This window comes from Oryctolagus cuniculus, chromosome 18 (genome assembly GCF_051225735.1).
Source record: "Oryctolagus cuniculus isolate XC-2025 breed Fujian yellow rabbit chromosome 18, ASM5122573v1, whole genome shotgun sequence".
Lineage (NCBI taxonomy): Eukaryota > Metazoa > Chordata > Mammalia > Lagomorpha > Leporidae > Oryctolagus > Oryctolagus cuniculus.
The window spans coordinates 29,939,504-29,963,215 of record NC_142884.1 but is presented as its reverse complement, the minus strand read 5'-3'; the positions used below and the strand labels follow the sequence as shown (position 1 = coordinate 29,963,215).

The 23,712-nt window shown below is 53.6% G+C and overlaps 1 protein-coding gene across 3 annotated transcripts; it reads left to right on the top strand.

Annotated features, from left to right (window-relative positions):
- Positions 1-2,624: 2,624 nt before the first annotated feature.
- Positions 2,625-13,082, top strand: POP4 (POP4 ribonuclease P/MRP subunit). Of its 3 annotated transcripts, XM_051833403.3 has the most exons (8): positions 2,658-2,883; positions 3,147-3,275; positions 5,144-5,196; positions 7,090-7,313; positions 8,643-8,720; positions 8,896-8,957; positions 10,528-10,629; positions 12,605-13,082. In XM_051833403.3, exons 4-8 carry the CDS (start codon positions 7,153-7,155, stop codon positions 12,739-12,741), a joined length of 540 nt encoding a protein of 179 aa, XP_051689363.3. In that variant the 5' UTR covers positions 2,658-2,883; positions 3,147-3,275; positions 5,144-5,196; positions 7,090-7,152; the 3' UTR covers positions 12,742-13,082. The 3 variants fall into 3 exon arrangements, with proteins under 3 accessions (XP_002721189.3, XP_051689363.3, XP_051689364.3); XM_002721143.6 differs by lacking the exon at positions 3,147-3,275 and having other exon boundaries at positions 2,625-2,883; XM_051833404.3 differs by lacking the exons at positions 2,658-2,883; positions 3,147-3,275 and adding an exon at positions 4,076-4,411.
- The last annotated feature ends 10,630 nt before the right edge of the window (positions 13,083-23,712 follow it).

Below are 23,712 nucleotides of genomic sequence, written 5' to 3'. Positions count from 1 at the left end.
GCCAGTGTTCTGGGAATTTCTCCTAAACCCAGTGAAGCAGGTGTCTTAGGACCCGCGAGAGCCCTGCACCCACGCAGACTCCAGCACGGGAAGCAAAACAGAGCTGCCCTCAGTGGGTCAAGCACGGAGTTCAAGATTGAGAACCAGGGGTCTTTTGTTCCTTTAGGCCATGTTGAAAGCCTGGGAAACTTACACTTCAGAAATGGACACAGGCTGTATGCACCAAGACCACAGTCCCACGGGTGAGCCTAACACAGGCACCTTGTAGCCAAAGAACCCATTTACTCTGCAGGACGGCTCACCTGCAGACAAGTCCAGGGTTAGCACTGGCACCCTGAAGCCTGGTCTCTTCCGTCTCTCTCAGAGTGGACACTCCTCTGTGGCACCGTTAGATCTGAAGGTGCCACAGGGCTCAGGCCCTCCCCATCCCCACCACAGCCCAGCTCCACCCACTGCGTGGTGGACAGAGCAGCAGTCAAGCAGGGTCTGGGGAAGTTCACCATCTTGAGTTTCAGGGCCTATTCCAGCTTTGTGAGGATGCAGGTGACGCTGGCTCTTCCAGGCCCTGCCTGAACGTGTGCGTGGTACCACCACAGAGCCATGGTACCGCCACGGAGCCACGGTGCAGACAAGGGTGTCGGGGAGGAGAAAAGGAGGAAAGCCTCATCCCTCTCACACACACCTGCTAAAATCATGGCAAGGAGACACAGAAGAAAGGGGGGATTATGTGCATCCTTGCGTACTCACACAAATATCCGAGCGTATCAACATGTACACGCATGTGGATGTATGTACATGTGACTTGGATAGTTCTTACCGTGGTGGACCACAGCTTTCACAGAGGACAAAGGTTCAGTGATCTCCCTGCAGGCTTGTGGGTGCTTCTTCAGGCTCAACATCCTCGCTCCTACTGTACTCAGAGGAACGGCAGGAAATGCCGCTAACAATGGCATTTTCTTTTAGCCAAAAAGTGGAGGAGAGCAATGCAGAAAAAGCTTTTCCACTGTTTGGTCACAAGCATTAGATCCATGGCTGTGGTGTTTATAAGGAGAGTTCTGATTTTCAGATAGGCACTCATTTAATTCTTGTAGCTTAGCCTTTTTGAGCTTGTATATGAAATCTTCCTTTTTTTTTTTTTTAAGAATTGGGAGCAGAGATGTAACTGAAACCCTGGAACTCCTACATGGAATGCAAGCATCCTAAAGAGGGCCTCTCTTTTTTAAAGATTTATTGATTTATTTGAAAGGCAGTTACACAGAGAGAAGGAGAGGCAGAGAGAGAGAGAGAGAGAGAATCTTCCACCCATTGGTTTGCTCCCCAAACAGCCACAACAGCCAGGGCTGAGCCAAGCCAAAGCCAGGAGTCAGGAGCTTCTTCCATCTCTCCCATGTGGGTGCAGGGGTCCAAGCACTTGAGCCATCCTCCACTGCTTTTCCAGGCGCACTAGCAGGGAGGTGGATCAAAGTGGAGCAGCTGGGACTCCAACCCACACCCATATGGGATGCTGGTATTCAAGTGATGGCTCAACCCACTACCACAATGCCTGTCCCAAAATTTTTCTAGAATATTCAACATAGTCTGTCATAAAGCCATTGAAAGAAACCTGTACAGGTGGGAAAGCAGCGACTGTGACGTCCCCAGGGCTTCAAGTTTTCTTTTCGGTGGGACCTTGTGCCATTTTGATCTTAAACTTAAGAACGTAAGCCCTGCAATCCAGTGGCAATAACGTGGCTCGTGCAAATAAGCCGGAATGCATTCACTTTGTATGTAGGTGACTGTCAATATAAACTCTCAAGTGAAACCAAAGGGCATTAGACTTGCAGTTGCCTGAAAATAGGATTCTGTGGGACTGAGACTGTGTGAACCACCAAATGTAAACTTAATATTTCATTATTTTTAAAATTACCAAGAAGATTGTATTTTTGTGGTGTCCACATGATGTTTTGAAGTGTGCACACGTTCTGGAATGGCTAAGTCGACCTAATTAACACGCACTACCTAAGAGACTTATCTAGTGTTTGTGGTGAGAAACACTCAACACCTACTCTCAGTGAGCTTCCAGCATATTGTTATTAGCTCTAGCTGCACAATACAACTCTAGACTAATGTGAACTTTAGATCATTTCTAACGATTTATTTATTTGAAAGGCCACATTAGAGAGAGACAGATCTGCCAGTTCCATCCTCCACTGCCCTCCCAGGCACGTTGACAGGAAGCTGGATGTGCAGGAGTGGAGCAGCCCAATTCCAACTGGCGCTCAAATGGGATGCTGGCCGCGCAGGCAGCGGCTTACCCCGCGGCCCCACAACGCAGCCGCAAACGAAACAGCAGAAGCTAACGCTGGGGCTGTCGACTCCAGGGGACTCCGCTGTGGGTGGCTGCGGAGGTAGGGCAAGGCCAGACCTCTGACAGGTGCTGGTCTAGGATTTTTACTGCAGCACTGCCAGTCTCCCCTCCACGCTAGGCCTTCACAAATATCCCACACGCCGCCATTCCAACCCTACGGCTCCACCTTCAAGAGACGAAAGCTGAAATCCCCCCACGAAACACAAGCAACCACGACCCCGCCCCGCAGCATAAGCGCCTCTCGGCACAGTGGAGTCCGCTCTGGGGCGCATGCGCCATCCTAGGTAGGCGCGCGTCGGTGACGTCACGTGAGGCGCCATTTCCGAGCGCAGACCTCAGCTGCCTGTAGAAGCTGAGAAGTCGTTTCGTCGCTCGGGTTGCTCAGGCTTGGGTGCAAGGAATCATTCCACCAGAGACTTCCACGAGAGAGGCTGTGGTGAAGAAGAGCGGCTAAACGCAGAGGAGAAAGGGAAAACGTGCGTGACGCCTGAAAGACACGTCATCAGAGCGCACCGGAAGGGGCCCCAGAATGAAGAGTAAGTGAGTTAAGGGCCGTGAAGTTGCCCTAGGTCGGGGTTGGTGAAGGGTTGGGGACTTGTTCTGCCTGCGGTTGCAGAGCACAAATAAAACAGCCACGGAAACTGCCCACCTTCATATAAGAGAAGGCGAGGCGCAGAGTGCGGTCAGCTTGGGGGTGGGGGTGGGGGGGAGTCTCGGGCTGGAGGCAGGCTTTCCCCGGGCCGCCCGCTGGTGCGTGGTGCTGCAAGAGGGCCCGACTGAGCCAGCCCCACCTCCCCAGGTGACTGTGGCCGCGTCCTGCCCCTGCCTGCAACCTGTCTGCTGTACCGCGCTGGGGGCTCCTGGGAGTGATATTACCACCCCGGTGCCTTAGGACCTACAGGAGAGCTGAGCCTAGACACCACCTTGGGTGAGGATTTAAAGGAAAAAAAAAAAAAAGATCTGAAAGGCAGAGTAGGAGAGAGCGAGCTTCCATCCCCTGGTTCACTCCGCACATGGCCCCAGTGGCCAAGGCCGGGCCAGCCAGGAGCCAGGAATGTAACACAAGTCTCCCACGTGGGTGCAGGGCTCCACCAAGCATTTATTTGGGTCACCCTCCACTGCTTTCCCAGGCGCATTAGCAAGGAGCTGAATTGAAAGCGGAGCAGAGCTTGAACCTGCGCTCTGATACTCGCTGGTGCTGTCACAGGTGACTGCTTAACTCACTGCACCACCACGCCAGCTCCTGGATGGGAATCCTGGTTTCCGTCTCTGCCACTCCTTGCCCATGGGAACAGACTGTCTCAGCGTTACCTGAGCTTCGTGTGCACCGTAGGAATCCCTGCTTTAAAGGATTGCATAGTAAATAGTGAGGTCATATATGTGTAGCTGTTAATCAGATGCCTGGGAGGGAGGTAGTGTTCAACAACTGTTAGATATGTATTGTTCCAGATCTGGGGGCCAGCGTTGTGGCATAAAGGGTTCAGCCATTTGTGGAGTAAACCAGTAAGTGGAAGATTGAGCTCTCTCTCTCTCCAACTCTGCATTTCAAATAAATAAAATAAATCTTTAAAAAAAAGAAATTCCAGATCTGAAGTTAGACAGCTGTGACAGGTAAGCAGTCCAGACCCTGCAAGTTGTGCTCCGGAGAGCTTGTAATGCCCATCTTGCGTCTGAGGAAGAAATGGACTTTTATAGAACTTGGAAGCACCTTGGTTTGCTTGCAGGGCAGCACGAGAGGACTAGGGTGAGATTTATGGTGTGATGCACATTTTCTGGCCTCGTTCTTAGCACTCATGCCTGTACTGTCACCAATGTCGTCGTTTTCTTTCGTAGATAAGTTGAGTAAGAAACAGAGGAGTGTGGAAGTTTTTAGAAACTGAAACCACATTGATCAGTGTTTTGAGTCTGAAAAAAGACCTGGTATGTTTTGTCTGTTCACGACATCAATCGTAGATTCCAGTTTCATAGATACTAAAATGTGAAAAATATTTTTAAACATCTTAAAATCAACGAAATGCAGAATTTCCAAGATGTGACCTCAGCAGCTATATCACATAATTTTAAGTGAGTAACTTCATTAGGTATAGCAACTGCTCATGCTTCGGGTTTGTGGGATTTGTGGCATTTTAAACCAGTGCGACTCAAAGTGTGATCCGCTGACCTGCAGTACAGTAGCATTTTCAGACTTGTTAGAAATGCAGAATTTGGGGATGGAGACCAAGAATCTACATTTTAATAAGGTCTTGGAGACTCTTATGCCCTTAAAGTTTGAGAGGCGTGTTTTTTGTTTTTTATTTGAGAGTGATACAGAGAGGGAAAGACAGAGAAGTAGATCTTCCATCCCAATTCACTCCCCAGATGGTCACAACAGCCAGGGCTGATCCAGACCAAAGCCAAGAGTCAGGAGCTCCATTCAGGTCTCCCACATGGGTGGCCCGGGTCCAAACACTTGGGCCATCTTCTGCTTTTCCTAGGCCATCAGCAGGGAGCTGGGTTGGATGTGGAGCAGCTGGGATGAGAACCAGTGCCCATACAGGATGCTGGCATCACAGGTAGTAGCTTTGCGTGTGCCGGCCCCTGAGAGGCACTCTTTTTAAACACGACCTTGGGTCTTCCAGGATAGATGTGGCATAGGGCACAAGGGGAATCCAAGAAAGCTTTGGTGCTTTGCTCTTTGTGCTGACCCCATCTCCTGCTTCTGAATAAGCGTAGCTATTTGCGCTTAAAGGCCTTGGATCTCACAGCCATACCCAAAAGGAGTTTATCGTTCCTTCTTCTCTTTCTTTAATCCTGCAGGTGTGATCTACCATGGCTTATCTCAGAAAGAGGAAGAAGAATCGGATGTTCAGGTACGGTTTTTGGCAGGAGGCCTGGGAGCACTGTAGGAGGTAACCTCTAACCCTGGTTCACATCCTACGCCTCATCTTTCCAGGAGATATCCAAGGCTTGGCCAAGCTCCGTTGTTCTGATGGCCTGGTCCACTCGCCAGCCTCCTTTCCTGTTGTGCCAGAGTCAGGTTTCATAAACTGGGGCTTCTTGGTCTGTGTCGCCTCCCACTGTTTGGGGGGTACCGGGCCGTGCCCACGTAAGACCTGCCCTGCTGAGCCCCATTGTGTGACCTTGTTTTGTGCCCCCCTTCCCTTCTTAGGAAGGCTTGCAAATCGTATTCCCTAAGTGAAACTTGGAGCTTATATCCTGATGCTCCGACACGCTTTGTCAGCTGCACAGAAGCTCCACCCACGGCTTGAAGTCAAGATTCTGAAAGACTGGCAGGCCTTTATTCTTCTCCGTGAGAGAGGGTATCCTTATGTGTTGAAAAGAGTCAAATTTCTGTCCTCATAGTAATAATGTTGGTAATGCAGTACTTTGTAGTTAACATCCAAAGATTCAAAACAAACAGATCCAGTTCCTGCCATCCATACTGTGTGCCGGTTTCTCTCCCTTGGAGGGAGGGCTCGATCACTATTGACAGATTAAGTCTCAGTCCGTGGGCTAACCAAAGTCTCCACGTGGACAGCTTGGCTGATGTAAACAGGGCCCAGGACAGGGCCCAGCCAGGAGGCAGGACCTCCGTGGAGAGCTCCGGCCAGGGCGCCACTGCCGAGTAAGCAGCAGATTGCTGGAACTCTGGCTGGAGAGGTCGCAGTGCCTGGGGCTTTTCAGGAGTCACTCAGTTGTGCCAGTTACTTTGCCCAGAAGGCCTCTCAGAGCCTGTGCCCGTTCACGGTAAGTCGGCTCTGCTGTGCGTACAGGGGGTGCACTTGACGCTTCCTTTTTCTGAGCAGTGCAGGAGCAACCTCTCGGAGTGGAGCTGAGCCGTAGCCACGGGGCTGGAAACCCAAGGAGAGTGGGCCGTGACGGGCGCCCCACCCTCTGAGCTTGGCCCGGCCTGGAGCACCGGGTTCTGCTGCTTCCCTGATGTTAAGTGTCACGTCCCTCACGGCCGTGGCTGGGTTTTACTCTGAGCCCACCTTCAGGTGCTCATGTCTGATTAAATACATTTGTCATGTATTTCGCCAGCTCCCCTCCCCACCAGCAGTGGCAGAAGTCGTCTTCCCAATGTAAAGGACTTTTTTTTTGTTTTTTTTTTTTTTTGGACAGGCAGAGTGGACAGTGAGAGAGAGAGACAGAGAGAAAGGGCTTCCTTTGCCGTTGGTTCACCCTCCAATGGCTGCCGCGGCCGGCACTCTGTGGCCGGCGCACCGTGCTGAGCCGATGGCAGGAGCCAGGTGCTTCTCCTGGTCTCCCATGGGGTGCAGGGCCCAAGGACCTGGGCCATCCTCCACTGCCTTCCCGGGCCACAGCAGAGAGCTGGCCTGGAAGAGGGGCAACTGGGACAGAATCCGGCGCCCCGACCGGGACTAGAACCCGGTGTGCCGGCGCCACAAGGCGGAGGATTAGCCTAGTGAGCCACGGCGCCGGCCTACAATGTAAAGGACTTTTATCGTCCCCAGCATACCCTCAGATGAGCAAGACAAGAAGTCGGTGTTTGCGATGGCTGTTGTATGTGACAAACTCACGAGTAAGCATAGAGAGTGACTTTCACATCTTGACAGCTGTGGGCGGCAAACACTTGGCAGAGGAGAGGTTGTGTGAGCTTTAGTGGATAGACAGATGGGTCAGCTCAGGCAGCCCATCTGCTGTGCAGCGGCTTGGGAGTGGTGGGTGGGAGTGCCCGGGGCCCTGGGCTGCCCACACCGGAGCAGAGGGCACCAGACTGCCTCATATCCATGTCCAAGCAGCACCTGGGAGCCCAGCGGGCTGAGGCCTTCGTGAAGGCCTTCCTGAAGCGGAGCACGCCCCACATGAGCCAGGAGGCCCGAGAGAACCAGCTGCACCGCAAAGCTGTGGTCCTGGAGTACTTCACCCGCCGAAAACCAAAGGAGAAGAAGAAGAAGCCCAAAGGCCTGTCTGCCAGGCAGAGGAGGGATCTGCGGCTCTTTGACATCAAACCCGAGCAGCAGAGGTGAGCCCGGCTTTCTGCCCGCTGTGCCCACCCTGCTGGGCCCAGAGTGCGGTAGGGGAGCCCACTTAGTGCTTAGGCAACCTGTCTGTCTTCTGCCACAAGGGGGCAGTCTTCCTTTACCAATTTGAAACGTGTTTGGGTTTGACTTCCTTGCAAGGCATGGTGAGATCGGAGAGCTTATTGTTTGGCTTCTGTCCTAGCCATAACTAATACACCAGTACCATAAGTGAGTCTGTTGCCTGTGGCAACAGGCTGTTTGTCTCTCGGCTTTCTTAGAAAAGAGGAACTGATATTTCTTAATATACAACTCTTAGGAGCTTTTAATAGCGCTGGACAGAATCACCCACTGGCATTTTATTGCCAGAAAAAGATGCTGCCTACGCACTTGGGAAGTTTCTGCAAGGGCTGGCCCCTGTATTCTTCGCCCTGGCCCACCCCTGCCTCTCCTGGGTGACGGGTCTGAGTCTGCATGTCCTGGGACTGTGTGTAGGTTTTGCTGAGCGCTGTAAAGCCAGGCGGCCTCCCACATTCCCAGGAAACCATCCGCATTTGTCACTTTGCCCATGACCTCTCTCTCAAAATAAGCTGGGCTCTGGGTGGAGGAGTTGCTGCCACCTGCCCTGTGTCTGCCTCACTGGTGTCCTCACACCGAAAGCTCACTTTGAGTTTGAGCTGTGGTTCTCGGCTGCAGATAAACAGGCTCCCCAGAAGACAAGCTGCAGCCCTGGAGGAAGGCCTTTGGGGCCCTCCCACCTGCTCCCTCCCCTTCCCCCACCACTCGCTCACTCAGCTTCCAGACAGACCTGTTACCAAACAGGAAGACCTGCATGACAACCAGCAGCTCCTGCTAATTGAGGACTTACAAGTTCAGGTTCATGTAATAGAAAACCTCATCATGACTGAACTGTATTTCTCTCTCATGATGAGAAGTTCAGGTGGACCCTACCCTGGGCTGGGGTGGCGGGCAGACCCACAGCCATCAGGGACCCAGGTGCTACCACCTTTTATGTTCCTCATGGGCTAAGGTTTCTGCTTGAGCTCCAGCCATCGTGGCTGCATCCAGCCCTTAGGAAGGATGGAGGGGCAAAGAACCACTCCTTCCTTTCCTCATTAGTGGAGACTTAGCCTCAAGAAATTCTGGCAGTAAAGAAATAGGTCCCAGAGTGAAGCTGCTGGGTTTAGTCAGATCCTCAGTAGTGGGGCTACGATTCGCACCCGGTCCCGGATGATCCCAGATCCCTGTGTTGTTGCCCAGCTCTGTGTTGCTTGGGTGTTGAAATCCCAAGTCCAGGATGCCTAACTCCTTGCCTGTTTCTGGCTTTATCACAGGTACAGTCTTTTTCTCCCTCTACACGAGCTCTGGAAACAGTACATCCGGGACCTGTGCAATGGTCTTAAGCCAGACACGTGAGTTGCATTTCTGAAGCCTTGCCCTTTGGGGTACATCCCGAGTCTTAGATCCTTATAAATGCAGCCTTGGGAACCAGCTGTCTCATGCCTGGCTGCACAAGTTTGTAGACCCGTTTGCTTCTTTCAGACTCCTTATCATGGTATAAATTAAGGGCTTCTGTTTACTTCATAGGCAGCCCCAGATGATTCAAGCCAAGCTGTTAAAGGCAGATCTTCATGGAGCTATTATTTCAGGTAATTTGTCTAAGAGCACATGGCCACCCAGATGCTCACGCTATCACTCGCTGGTGCTGCAGCGTAAGACGTGTTCCTCGCCACATGGGTTCCTTGAGATGTCTCCACGTCTCCAGCAGTGGGGGCTCCCGTAGCCAGGCTGACTCCTTGTTGGGCAGCTGTGAATGGTCTCTCTGTGCCTTCTCCACACAAACTCCTGGTGGATCCCACACAGCCCAGCGGCTGCTGGCACTCCCCCATGGCCTGGAATCTTGAACATAGGGTCCCTTTCATCCGGTGCTGTGGCTTCACATGTCAGCTGTGACTGACAGCTCCCGTGTTGAGATCTGCAGTGCAGACTCCAGCCTCCTCATCCACGTCAATGCCTCAGAGATGTCCAGGAGGCATCGCAGACTTTCCCAGACTCTCCTCGAATGGAGCCCCCCACCCCAGCTTTCCCACCTCCCTTGGAGGTTGCCACTGTTTACCCGGGGGTCAGAGCCACAGCCTGGGAAGTGTGAAGCTTTCTCCTTTCCTGACCCCCAGCTCCAATCCAGCAGCACATCCTAGCACCTGAACCCAAACTACTGCCACCTCGGGATGCCTTCAGCAGCCCCCAGCCCTGCCCTGGCTGACACACTGTTCCTCTCCCTTTCACCCCCCACAGCCGGAGAGAAGGCTTTGTAACAGAAATCAGGTCATGCCCCTTCCTTGCTTTAAACTTCCTGACAGCTGCCCCTTGTGTGAAATTCAGGCTGCTTCTTGTGGTCTAAGAGGCCCCTGCAGAGCCATGGCCAGAAGGCTGACCACACTGGCCTTGCTCCCTGCTTCCCACATCAGGCTGGACCTGCCTGGGGCCTTTGTGTGTGCCCCCTCCCTCCACCAATTCCTTCCTCTCAGGCACTGCTTTTCCTAAGGGCCTGTCAGTCCGAAAGGCAGCCCCTCCGTGCTCATTAACCTGTCCCAGTTTTCTTCTCAGCACATAACTGTCAGAAAAGGTAACTGCTTTGCCGCACAGCCCTCTCTGCCCCCTTTAGAACATCAGCTCCGTGACAGCAGAATCCTGGGCCACCTTGGTCAGTGCTATGGCCCCAGCACCTACCTAGGACGGTGCCAGCACTGGAAGGTGGTTAGGGAATGTCTCTTGACTACATAGAGGCCAGGGGCCTGCTGCCTGTTGTAGGGCCTGCCTCACATCACCCACTGCTGGGCAGCTCTGCAGCAAGGCTGGGGAGTGTGTGACAGACAGATGCTCATTTAGACCCTACAAGTGAGACTCGTGTCCTTCCAGGCAGCCAGACTGGGCCTTGGGGGTGCTGGGCACTCGGCTGACCTCTAGGGTCCAGAATCCTTCCTAGAGCCCTGAGGCTGTGGTCCCAGAAGCTCAAGTCAGGACAGCCCAGGGATGCAGAGCACTGAGCAGGGGATTGGGAAGCTGGGTTCTCACCCAGCTAGGGAGCCTCCACCCTCTGGGTGCTCCCTTTCTTCCTCTGGTAACTGGGAGGGTGGGACCAGCACCCTGAACCCTGAGACACCACCCCCCCCCCAGCATTACAGAGACCTGAGACTTCCACTGCTTTTTTGCTTTCAGTCACAAAATCCAAATGCCCCTCGTATGTGGGTGTCACAGGAATCCTTCTACAGGAAACAAAGCACGTTTTCAAAATTATCACCAAAGAAGATCGCCTGAAAGGTAGGAACCGTGTCTCAAGGCATTTGGGGCTGTGACCTCCCCAGCTGCTGCTTTTACCCTTCCCTGGAGCCTCCAAGAATTAGGTTTGGCTTCCTGAGTGAGCACAGACTGCTGATGCTTACTGAGCACACGTCACAGCCTGTAAGGTCCCTCCGTGCCCAGGCTTTCCCTGGAGGCATTGGTGAGCGGGGCCAGTGGTCCCAGCCAGAGTGGGCCAAGGGGAAGAAAGAGCTGCTTGGCTGTGCCTCGGGAGACCTGGGTGTGTCTGGGGCCTCCCCAGGCCCACGCCTGCTGCCTCCAGAGGAGAGTCAGGGAGGAAGGCAAGGCAGCGCCTGGCCATCAGTCCCACCAGCTGTGCTGTGGTGGTGACACTTCGGGTTCCGCTGGTGGCCAGCCGTGCTCTAGCAGACATGTTGGGACTGCTGGGACTGCTGCACAAGTCCAGAGACGTCCACAGTGGAGGCAAGGTTTTGTGGCTTTAGTTTTTGGGTGTGAGTTTTTTACCACTCCTATCCTTTCCCTGCATGTTCTACTTCAGCAAATGGTGTCAGAGTCCCCCCTCCCTCCCGCACTGCGGAGCCTAGGCCAAGAGCTCAGCTGAAAGTTACGCAGAAAAACCTGTTTGCGGCAGACCTTCTGGGAAGTTCTGGTGCTGAGAGTTTGATCCGTAGCCTTTGACCCTGAAAACTAGGTGTTGAGTTATATTTAAAGTATGAATAATCACATACGGTCCTTGGTTGCTACCTTTGGATTTCCTCGATTCCTAATAGCTTGCTCTTTGTGATGCAGGTGTTTTATGACTAATACAAAGAATTTTCAGAAAGTTCATGGAAAGTACACAGTATCTTTTTTTTTTTTTTTTTAATTTTCACTTTACTTGAAAGAACAAGAGAGATTCTCCCTCCACTGGTTCACTCCCTAAATGACCACAATAGCTGAGGCTGGGCCAGGCCAAGCCAGGATCCTGGAACCCAGTCTGGCTCTCCCACTTGGGTGAGCAGGGCCCAGGTACTTGAGCCATCACCATTGCCTTCCATGATGCGCAGCAACAGGAATCTGGATCAGAAGCAGAGCCAGGACTTAAACCCAGGCATTTCAGTATGGACTGTAGGAGCCAGGAATGGCATCTTACCCACGGCACCAAATGCCCACACGAGATCCTTTCTCTTTTTCTTTTTTTTAAGATGTACTTATTTATTTGAAAGTTGGTGCTATGGAGAGACTGGGAGAGATAGACAGATCTTCCATCTACTGATTCATTCTTCAGATGGCCACAACAGCCAGCTCTGGGCCAGGCCAGAATTAGAAGCCAGGAACTTCTTCCTGGTCTCTCATGTGTGTGCAGGGCTCCAAGCAGTTGGGCCATCCTCTGCTGTTTTCCCAGGCCATTAGCAGGGAACTGGATTGGAAGTAGAGCAGTTGGGACACAAGCTAGTGCCCATATGGGATGCTGACATTGCAGGCAACAGCTTTACCCACTACGCCACAGCACTGGCCCTCACACATATGTTCTTCTTCTTCTTCTTCTTCTTCTTTTTTTTTTTTTTTTTTTTTTTGACAGGTAGAGTTATAGACAGAGAGAGACAGATTATTATAGACGGAGAGAGAGACAGGTCTTCCTTCAATTGGTTCACCCCCTAAATGGCCGCTAAGGCTGGCACTGCACTGATCTGAAGCCAGGAGCCAGTGCTTCTTCCTGGTCTCCCATGTGGGTGCCGGGCCCAAGCACTTGGGCCATCCTCTACTGCCTTCCCAGGCCACAGCAGAGAGCTGGACTGGAAGAGGAGCAAACAGGACTAGAACTCATATGAGATGCTGGCGCCACAGGCGGAGGATTAACCAAGTGAGCCGCGGCTCCGGCCCCACGTTCTCTTTTAATTCCATTTTTCCATGTATTTTTTGAAGTATTTGCATATTCTACGTAAATGTAACCAGGATTTTGTCCCTCATTTTTTCTTCTTGCTTTTTTTTCCAGTGATCCCCAAGCTAAACTGTGTGTTCACTGTGGAAATAGATGGCTTTATTTCCTACATTTATGGCAGCAAGTTCCAGCTGCGATCAAGTGAACGGTCTGCAAAGAAGTTCAAGGCAAAGGGGACCATTGACCTGTGAACCCTTTGCTACCCAAGGCAGTTGTTTATGACGGCTGGAGTTGGAAAACACCCAAATATTCTGGTTCTTGACCTCCAGCCAGTGCAAATCTGAGTTAAGGACATTTAATTAAAGAGCAAGGGACGCCGCACAAGGTACGGAGGGAAGAGGGCAGGGAACAGAAGAACTGATGTTTCCAGGTGGTCTCAATTCTGCGTTACCTGTGGTGAGAGAAGACTGGTTGACTGGAAGTGTGGGATTATTCAGGTCTGTCTTTCTCACTCTTCCCTGTGTTTTCCAAAGACTCAATTGTTCATATCATAATGAAGGTCACGTGTTGCCATAAACAGGCTGTAAGTGGAGGAAGTCTCCCTGCTGTTCTGGATGCCAGGTTGGAAGGAAAGGGGTACCCAAAGTCGCACCTGGGTGGTACTTTGTACCTGTCTCGGGAAGCACCTGCCCCAGGGCACCGTGTTTCACAGTGGCGCAGCGTGACTGACGCGTTCCTTCAAACCCTGACAGCTCGTGAGCGGTTTACCCTGTTGTTTCAGGAAAGGGGCAGGGGCAGGAGTGGGACCGCTGTTCAGGGACTCGGCTCAGGAGTTCCGGGAGTTCCGGCTGAGATGGGCCACATAGGCAGGATGCCAGGCCTGGCTGTGCGTCTCAGTGGTGGTTCTGGTACAGGCGGGTAGAACCTGCAGCAGCACTGTCACTCTACAGCAGGGTGGACCCCAGAGCTGGGTTGCCTGCAGGAAGGCGAGACTGCAGCCCTTTCTAGGGTCCAGCCTGCTGGGAAAGCCACGGTCCCAAGCAGAGGCGCCTTGTGGTGTCTTGGTGTGCTTTTGCTGCTGAAAGACGTGACCTCAGTCTGACAGTTCTGTGTGCCAGCGTGTGCGTGTGGCCCATAGATGAGGCCCTTCAGTGCAGGGTCAGAGTGAACACAGGTCGGGGACTGGAATGGGAGGAGGGGCAGCCTCCACTGTCTGGTGTTAGGAGAGCCACAGGGTCAGGATTCATGTGCTTTTCCTCATACTGGGAGTGTGAGCCGTGACCTTCTTTGTGGCAGGAGAGCTGGAAGGCCCAGCTCTGCCTCTGTACCTCCAGGGGCTCAGCCTGCACCCAGAGTGTTGGCCCTGCCTCCCTCTCTGGGGTGTCTGCTGCTCCCCACCTGTCCCGGGCAGCTCAGTGCTACCCCACTTAGCGCACAAGCACCACTGCCCAGGGTACAGACAGAGCTAAGCCTCAGTGCCACCTGGTCCAGCAGCTGCTCCCTGGGGTGTGGCCCTCCACGTTTTGCCACAGGGAGCCTCAGACTCCCAAGTTCTGTCTTGCCCAAAGCTTCACGGACTGACGGGAATAACTGGGATTTGAACCCACAGTCTGGCTCCAGAGCTGTGCTCAGAACAGCAGGGTGCTTGCAAGGACGAAGGAGAGACTGCTGTGAAGTACATCGTGTGGTCCCTGTAGTGCCTGGTCTCCCGCTGAGGAAGTCTCTGTCTGCAGTGGACACAGCCGTCTGAGCGGGCCCCATTCGTAGCAGTGTAGGTGCTGTAACTTCCCAGACCACACTGCCTCCCACCCCTACAGTGTCACAGGCACCCCACGTTGTATAGATACACAGTTGTGTTCCAGAAAAGTTGTTGGTACCACTTGCCACATGAAATCTGTTTCTGATTTGGTGGAGACTCAGGTTTCCGTGTGAGCACTGATTCATGTGTAGACTTGTCCCTCCCTACGAGGCTTGGTGAGAACGCCCACCTGCCACAAAGCTGCTGCTGCTCCTGTGGCACACCTGTCCCCAAGGTCTCCTGGCCTCTGGGTCCTGTGCAGAGGAGGGGAAAGGGTCCAGGCCAGGCAGAGCACCTTGCCTGACGGAGGTGTGCTAACTGCTGCACAGAGCAAGGCCCCAGCTGGCCTGCTCCCCTCCCTGAGCTGCAGCACATGGCTTATGTGTGTTGTTTTATTTGGAAAGCACATTGACAAAAAGGAAGAGAGAGAGATCTTCCATCTGCTGTTTCACTTCCCAGATGGTCTCAAAGGTCAGGGGTGAGCCAGGCCAAAAGCCTGGAACTCCATCCAGGTTTCCCACATAGGTGGCAGGGACCCAAGCACTTGGGACATCTGATTTCCCCAGCGCATTAGCAGGAAGTGGAGCAGCCAGGATTCAGACAGGTGTTCTGATGTGGGATGCTGATGTTGCGAGGAGCAGCTTACTCCTCCACTGTGCCACAATGCCAGTCCCGTGGGGCATATCATGTACGGTAATGTATCCAATCTCACCCACCCTCACTGCCCAAGAAATAGGACCCTATTGGAGCTGAGGCCTTGGGCATGTAGGCCCATGTGAGATGAAGCCCGTCTGCCTCCTGTGAACGCCCAGAGAAGGTGCTGTCAAGGCCCAAGGAGAGGAGTGGTGAGCACCTCAGGACGGGACACAGGAAGGCATTGGCCTAGGCCCTTTGTGGTTCCGCAGGACTTCTGTGCGTGGAGGACTCGGCTGCAGAGCAGGCCACAGAGGCCAGGCTGCAGCCCCTCTGCGAGAGGAAAAGCACCTGGAGAGGAGAGGGAGGGCGGCATGGGTCGTGGCCGTTAGCAGTCTGCTTGGCCACCGTAAAATAAACGCCACAGACGGGCATCTGGAATGATTTGTTCCTCCCAGGTTGGGAGGTTGGTTTCTAGTGAGGTCTTGCTTCTGGCCTGCAGACGCCACTTTCTCACTGTCCGCACACAGCCTTTGCTCTGCATGAGCGCGAGCTCTGGTGTCTCCCCCTCTGCTTAATAGCACCCTAGTCCTATGGGATCAAGGCCCCACCCTATGACCTCTTTAACTTTAATTATCTCCGTAATGACCCAGTTCAGTCCGGAGCAGCCAGGAAGCCTCACAGGACAGCACCAGTACCAGTCCTGTGGTGCAGTTCACCTGGTCCTTGCTGGACCTTGAGCTCCGCTCACCCAGATTCCATGACTTGGTCACGCAGGTGTCTAGGTTCAGGGCTGCTCCCGCCAGGGTTGCTAGATTTCCCTTCATCTTCGCAGACAGGCACACTTTCCACCCTCCCCCGGCATAGGGCCAGTCTGTTGGGGGAATGAGTGTGCACACAGGTGGGCAGAGCAAGCAGAGGAGGCTCCTGGGAGGACGGCTGTGGAGCTGTGAGGGCATGGTCGCATCAGTGCTCAAGGCAGGGGCCTGCAGAGCCACCCTGAAAATCCAGAGGGCTTGGGAGGGCCTGCCCACAGGGCACCGAGCCAGGCTCCAGCCCACAGGACATTGCCTAAGGTTCTGCCCAATGTAGTAGAAGGGGAGAGATGGCAGGAACTGTGAGAAAAGTTCTAACCCACGGGGCAGGGTGTCAGATTCCACTGATACTACACCCAGTCCTGAGGTCCCGGGCCTCGGTGTCACCATCCATCAAGTGGGGCCTTGTGACTAGGTCCAGTTCTCCTGGAATGCCGTCCTGAAGCTTCCTGCATCGGAGTCAGCAGGCTTCGAGTCCAAAGCAGCCAGCTCCCGGGGTGGGACCCGGAGAGCTGCGTGTTTATCAAGACCCCAGCTGCTTCCTGCCATCACCGATGTTTGAGGATGGTGGACTCCAGATGGTGCCTAAAGTCTCTTCCAGCTCTGACATCTGGGCTGCGATTTAAGATTGCAGACTGTGGGGCCAGCACTTTCTGGATACTGGAAAAGATCATCAAACAAGCGATCTCTCAGGTTCTAAAGAGTAAACATGAACATTCCTCCGAAAAGCTATAAATTATGGCTAAAAGCCTCTTTCTGGACAATGGCTTTAGCTTTAATTTAGTTTGCATTGCTTAGCTATAATGCCTAATTAAGACATCTGTTAAATGTCTATAATATTAATTTAATAGAGGGGGTTCTAATAGAACCGTATTGGAATTGTCCATTTAATTAACCTCATGGGCCTTTAATGGATGTCTTAAATAGACATCATTAACAAGAGTGCTAGACAAATTAAAATCAGAGTCACTAACGTTCTTGCTAATTTTTCCTGAGCTGTGAAGGACGAACAGTGCTAAGTAGACAGGCAGAGACAGGCTGAACACAGGAATGTCAGAGCAGCCGTCCACTGAGGGGCCCCTCAGAGGGGTCCAGAGTGGACAGGCACTGAGTGGAGTTCACTCGTTTTGTCTCATGGTCAGCTTGGCCCAAAGAAACACTACTCTCCAGAGCCAGGATCTGGCCCTCAGGACACCTTTCACAGAAAGAGTTCCGGCCTGGTCCAACAGCCTGAGCGCCTGGACTTGAGTGGAGGGTGTAAGACCACATCCAGAGAGTCCCAGTCAACACCAGATATTTAAGTCACCCTGCAAGGGATCGTGGATCAGGGGTCACATGAAACGGAGCAAACTAGGACAGGGTCGCGTTGGTGGTGGTGTGGGTGGCATTGGGTGAAGTGTGCCGAAATGAAAACCAGGACATAGCTTTTGCCTTCACTGCTCCTCTGAACAGCTCCCACTGGACGAATGCCTCTTTCCAGCAGCAGTGGTCAGTTCTCTATGTTGCTTGACCTCATCTGCATTTGCTCAGCTGTCCCCTCCCTCCTGAAACCCACCTCTGTTACCCCACACGCCCGACTTCCCTCCTCCGTCACTTCTCAGTGTCAGCATTAGGCAGCTTTTTGTTACTCTAAGTGCCTGAGGCAGCCTTCCTTTATGAAGAAAAGAGGTTGACTTAGCTCCCAGTTTTAGAGTTTCAAGGCCAAGATCGGTGGCCACCATTGTTTGACCCCTGGTGATGGCATTCCTGCTGGGAGAGTCCCAAGGTGGTTCATGACAAGACAGGGAGCAAGTAACCATCTCCGTCTGTGTCTCTTATGTGCAGAGAATAAATTTTGTGCCCACCTGATTTAATGGATAAATTTCAGAGAGATTTGTCTTCAATAGCTAAGTAAAACCAAACCCTACTGGAGAATTAGCAAATATGCTACTTGAAGGAACTAAATTTACCTTGCAAAAGTACTAATTTTCTTAATGAGAGCAATGTATAAGATTTCTCTGCTGACAGATGTCAACGTAAGCTGTGGATATTTAATAAAGTGCCCTTGGTGAATCGTGATTGATAAATATGGTTTTCTCATTAAAAACAAAAAGCCACCAGGGTTCAGTCATGGGTCCCACCCCAGTGCCCTGGTTGAATCTAAGCACTTAGCTCTGGGTGCCATAATTGGATTAAATTTACCTCTCTCCATTAGTGTCATTAATAAGACTGGGGAGTAGACTCCCTAAGGAGCTTCCTTCGGTGGCCCCATCTCTACTTCAGACACACGTGAGACTGAAAACCCTGTGCCATCCAGGCCCAGCAGGCCCCGTTTGTGGTCTGCCTCCCCCAGCTGGAAACTAGGCTCCCTAAGGAGCAGCTTTGAAGACTGCTCTAGTGAAGATCTGCAGTAGGTGCCCCACAGATGTTTGTTGATAGAATGAAAAAACTGCCCACTGACATCACCACCTGGCTGTCCACTGCAAGCCATGGAGGGGTGGGCACTGTGGCATCACGTGAGGTACCCACATCCAATATCCGAGTGCATGGTGCTGACCCTCCAGCTTCCTACTAATGCACATCCTGGGAGGCGGGGGTGGTGGCACAAGTGCTCGGGTCCCTGGAGGAGGACCTGGTTGGAGTCCGGCTCCTGCCTTTGGCCTAGACCAGCCCCAGTTGCTGGGAGCATCCAGATGGAAGCCAGCAGATAGAATTTCAGTCTCTCTCTGTTGCCCTGCCTTTCAAATAAACAAAAATTAGAAACTTTTTTAATGTTTGTGGAAAGCAGAATTAAAAGATAAGCCTCATTTGGTACCCCCGAAATTTGAAATTCATGCACATGAAGGATCTTCACACAGTCATAGAATTGCCTATTGTGAAAAAATTGCATGGATTTCAAAAGTCTTTGCAAGAAAGTAGACAACATCATGTCCCTCAAACTTTTCTTTTTTAAGATTGATTTACGCTGGCGCCGTGGCTCACTAGGCTAATCCTCCACCTTGCGGCGCCGGCACACCAGGTTCTAGTCCCGGTCGGGGTGCCGGATTCTGTCCCAGTTGCCCCTCTTCCAGGCCAGCTCTCTGCTGTGGCCCGGGAGTGCAGTGGAGGATGGCCCAAGTCCTTGGGCCCTGCACCCCATGGGAGACCAGGAGAAGCACCTGGCTTCTGCCATCAGATCAGCATGGTGCACCGGCCATTGGAAGGTGAACCAACGGCAAAGGAAGACCTTTCTCTCTGTCTCTGTCTCTCACTGTCCACTCTGCCTGTCAAAAAAAAAAAAAATTGATTTACATATTTGAAAGCCAAAGTTACAAAGAGAGAAATCTTCCATCTACCCCCAATGGCCAGGCGGTAGCAAGGAGCTTTGTCCAGGATTCCCACATGGGTGGCAGGAGCCCAGGCACTTGGACCATCTTTGCTGCTTTTCCAGGCCATCATCAGGAAGCCAGATCAGCAATGGAGCAGCCAGGACACGAAGCAGTGCCCATGTGGGATGCTGGCATCACAGGCAGGGGCTTTACCCACTATGCCACCATGCGGGCCCCTCCCACAGGCTTTTTGATGGGTCCTCATGGAGGTCACAACCTAATGAGCTACACTCAAAACCGTCAACTCCTCCACACCCCATGCCCACAATCCTGCCTCAGGTACCTGGGTGGGAAGCCCGAGAGCCAGCCTCCCTGGGGTTTGTGTCCCCATCCTGTTTTTCTTTCGTTGCTGCTGGCTCACCTTCCAGCCCTTATCATCGCCTCTGCGCCAACCTTGACCTGCCCACAGCCCCTCAGTGCAAAAGCTGCGCCGAGGCCATACTACAGCCGGGGTGACCTGGGTGAAGCCACTCCTGAGCTTAACACAGTGCCTTCCTGCTCCACTCAGAGCCGGAGCCGGCGCCCCACCCACCCCAGCCTGCTCCTCTGGCCTGCCCAGGCCGCCTGCCTTCCCTGCAGCCCTCAAGTCCGCCTCTGCTGCCCGTCTCGAGCCTGGCTTCCCCTGCACTGCAGTGTGTAGCAGCCTCTGCGTTCACCTGCCCACTCTGGCTGCCGCCCTCTCACAGTGGCCCCGCTGCCCTAGCTCAGCAGCCCCACTCCCGCCCCAGTCTCTGTCAGATTCCCCACCTTACATTTGCTGTTTCTAACATTTCATTTACAGTTGGTTTCTCGGTGTGCAACTCCATGCCTGCTCGTTCACTGTCATTTTCCTGCACTAGAGTGTAGACTCCGTGAATGCCACCGAAACTCCCCCGCGCAGTATAGAACACTGCCTGGCATATAACCAGTGTTCATTAAGTACTGTCTGACCCCCCCCCCCCCCAACCACCACCAGGAACAAAGAGCCAGGGTTGCAGTTCTCATGCTGGGTAAGGGTGGGCACACACAGCAGCGTGAGGCTCTGCCTGACCCGGAAGTGCGTGATGGTCATGCTTTTCACAACCACGCAGGCCCTCGACTGGGTGTATGGGAGGGGCGGGGCGCAGGCCCAGGAGAGCCCAGGCACCCTTCCATTGCCTGCAAGGCGCAGCCAGAAACTGCCACGGTGGGGGCTTGTGCACCGGCACGTTCCCTCAGGCCACAGAGCGCCTGGGAGACCAGGGCCCAGCTCTTCAGTGCGCTTCCTAGCCTAGCCTGTTCCTTTATCACAAGCCCCCCAGAAGGTGTGACTCTATCGCTGGGGGCTGGAAATAGGTGACCTTGCCGGCTGGCAGAGCACAGGACATCCCCTAAGATGTGTGTTTGCTCTGTACATTAGACTTCAACTAATAACGTTTGTTAAAAAAGTAGAGTCAGCCACAGGGCTGCTTAAGCAGGACCTGAAGTCATTCCAGCATCTCGCTGGCAAGCTTGTTTCAACGGGCACTCCTGTGGCCCTTGCCTAAGAATCACAGATTTCAAGTTAGGAATCCCAGGGGCCGGCGTTGTGGCACAGCAGATAAAGCCACTGCCTGTGATCCCGGCGTCCCATACGGATGCCTGTTCGGGTCCTGGTTGCTCCACTTCCCACCCAGCTCCCTGCTAATGGCCTGGAAAAGGCAGTGGAAGATGACCCAAGTGTTTGGGCCCCTGCCGTCCATGTGGCAGACACGGTTGAAATCCCTGGCTCCTGGCTTCATCCCAGCTCGGCCCTGGCCATTGCAGCCATCTGGGATTGACCTGGTGAATGGAAGATCTCTCTCTTGGTCTCTCTCTCTCTCTCTCTCTCTCTCTCTCGGTCTCCCTCTATAAGTCTTTCAAATAAATAAATCTTAAATAAATAAATTCAGGAAACCCAAAGTCCTAAGAAATGTGGTTTGGCACCAAATCCACAATGTTTTTTTTTTTTTTTTTTTTTTTTTTTTTTTTTTTTTTTTTAAAGAAAAGATTTATTTACTTATTTGGAAAGCAGAGTTAGAGAGAGAGACTCAGAGACATCTTCCGGCCACAAAGGCCAGGGCTTCTTCCGGGTCTCCCACGTGGGTGCAGGGGCCCAACCACTTAGGCCATCTTCCACTACTTTCCCAGGCCATTAGTAAGGAACTAGATAGGAAGTGGAGCAGCCGGGACTAGAACCAATGCCCATATGGGTTGCCTATGTCACAGGCGGCAGCTTTACCCACCACACCACAGCACCGATCCCAAATCCACAACTTAAACATCTCCCCAAGCTTTCAAAATACTGGCTCTTTCTCCACCCTGGGCCTCTGGGGACTAGAATTCAGCAGCACTGTCATCCAGTGTGGTTGCCACAGACCTCCTGGGCCCACCATGCGACACCCCTGGTCTGTGGGTAAGGCAGTACCCAGGGGTGACAGGGACAGCAGGGCCGCAGGGTGCGGTGGGAAGGGAATTGGGGCTGTGTTGGGGGTCCTGGCAGGTCTACACGTGAACAGGCTCCCCTAAGGACATGAACCTCAGATGAGGCCAGAGCTGAACTGGAGCCTCCTGCAGGGGAACCAGGGTAGAAAGCGGGGCCTGCAGGGGACAGCGGCTGAGATGCAACTGGAGGCCCCTGACGCTGGGCAGAGCTTCAGGAAGCCTGGGTGGGGTGGGGTGGGCAACAGCGGAGGGGACAGAGGCACCAGAGAAAGGACTGCAGGACCAGCAAGGAGGCCGTGGCCTGGGAGGGACGTCCATGGTCAGGCCCTGGATGTTGGCATGGGGGATACACAGAAATGGATCTGAGGGGTGCACGCTGCACCCCTCCCCCACCCATAAGCCTCTATCTGAGCCTCTGCTCACAGCCCAGTGGGCCGAAGACCCACAGCCCCACCAGGTGCCCAGAGGCTGGGAGTGAGGCTGCAGCTGCCGTCTCCTGGGAGGAAAAGGAGTGGGTGGGTGGGGAGGCAGGAGTGCAAGCAGGGGCCCCGTGGGCACGCCTTGGGGGCACTGGAGGGCTGGGCCTGTCAGGCTTGGCTTTGTGACCTGAGGCAGGCCACCTCGAAGGACCTCCAGGCACCTGTCTGCAAAGCATGTGCGGTAGATAAAGTTCCCCTGAACACTCAGACAGCTCCAGGAGTCTGCGGCAGAGTGGGTGCTGGCAGCCCGTTTGCTGGCTGAGGACACGGAGCTGAATCCACCCAGGGTCACGCAGCCAGTGGGTGGATCACGTGGCTGGCACCCTCCCCCCAAACCAGCTGTTCTTCCAGAACTTGGAAAAAAAGCTCTTTTTTCCCCTGAATTTAAAGCCTGGTGCCTGGGTGAGAACAGAATTTTTTTTTTTCTTGCAAAGGCACGAACCCCTGCCAGCTTCTGGCTCCTGGTGGTGTTTGCTGCAGAATTTAAAGACTGCAATAACTATTGAACACCCTATTATCTGGCTGCCTAATTAATGTAAATGATAGTTACGGTCCGCTCTACGAGCCTTATGCTTCTCGGAGGAGGCCCTGCCAGCCGCCTGGGCCCCATTCCAGGGTCTTTATGGTGACAGCCCCATCCCGGCTTTGTTGAGTAAAAGGTAAGCCGTGGCCCTAAATAATGAAGACACAAGTGCTCCTGGGCTCTGTGAAGTAGGGCAGCTGGGGCTGCAGTCCCGAGTCAGGTGACAGAGGTCCCGCCACAGGTTCTCTCCTGGCAGACCCCACCACTCAGGTGCCCCCTAAAACCCAAGCCGCTGCATCTCCTGGCCCGCCCTGGGGGAGAGACGAAGGCGACGTCCTCCTAGGAAGGCCAGCATGGCCCAGCCCCCGAGCTGCTCCAGCCCCACCACCAGGTGGACACCAATGTGACCAGGCTTGCCGGGGATGCTGGTCACCCACTGCAGCCGCACCAGCCCAGCCTTGACCCCCGGGTATTTACCATTCAGCTGCCATAACAAACACGCCATGGCACAGAAAGAACAGAAATTGGTCTCTCATGGCTATGGACAGGGCGGGAGTCCAAGCAAGGTGCCAGCAGACCTGGTGTCTGGCGAGAACCAGTTCCTCATAGATGGCCACCTTCCCCGTGTGCTCCTGTGCAGGGGGGCCTGGGGTCTCTCTGGGTCATCTTTTTAAGAAGGTGCTAATCCCATTCGTGAGGGTCGCACCTCATGACCTCATCATGCCCCCTCAAAGGCCCCACCTCCAAATGCCCACGCTGGAGAGCAGGTGTCAACAGAGGGATTTAGGGAGGACACAGCCTAAAGCAGTCTGGCCCGGCCAGCCCTGCAGAGAGCAGGTTAGCCACTCCCTCCTCGGAGAGCTCTTCCTGGGCCACCCTAACTCAGCCACCCTCTCTCTGTCCAGCGCCGGGGAACAGCACTGACCTCCCAAGTCCCTCCCGTGCTGCGGCAGAGGACTGGGCCTTGCGGGCGCTGCACAGCCCTGCCCGGGCCCAGGCGTCAGCAGGATCTCCCTCATAAAATCAGGAGTTGTCGCCCGTGTTGTAAGAGGGGCCAGGCACAAAGTGGGCGCTCCTCGCAGCTGCTCTGGCTCCTCTGATGTTGGCTCACGACCTCCAGGCACCAGCCTGAGAAACTTGGGCACCGGAAACAGCAGTGCCCCACCCTCCCACACACAGGGCTGCAGGCTGAGCCAGGCGCCCCTC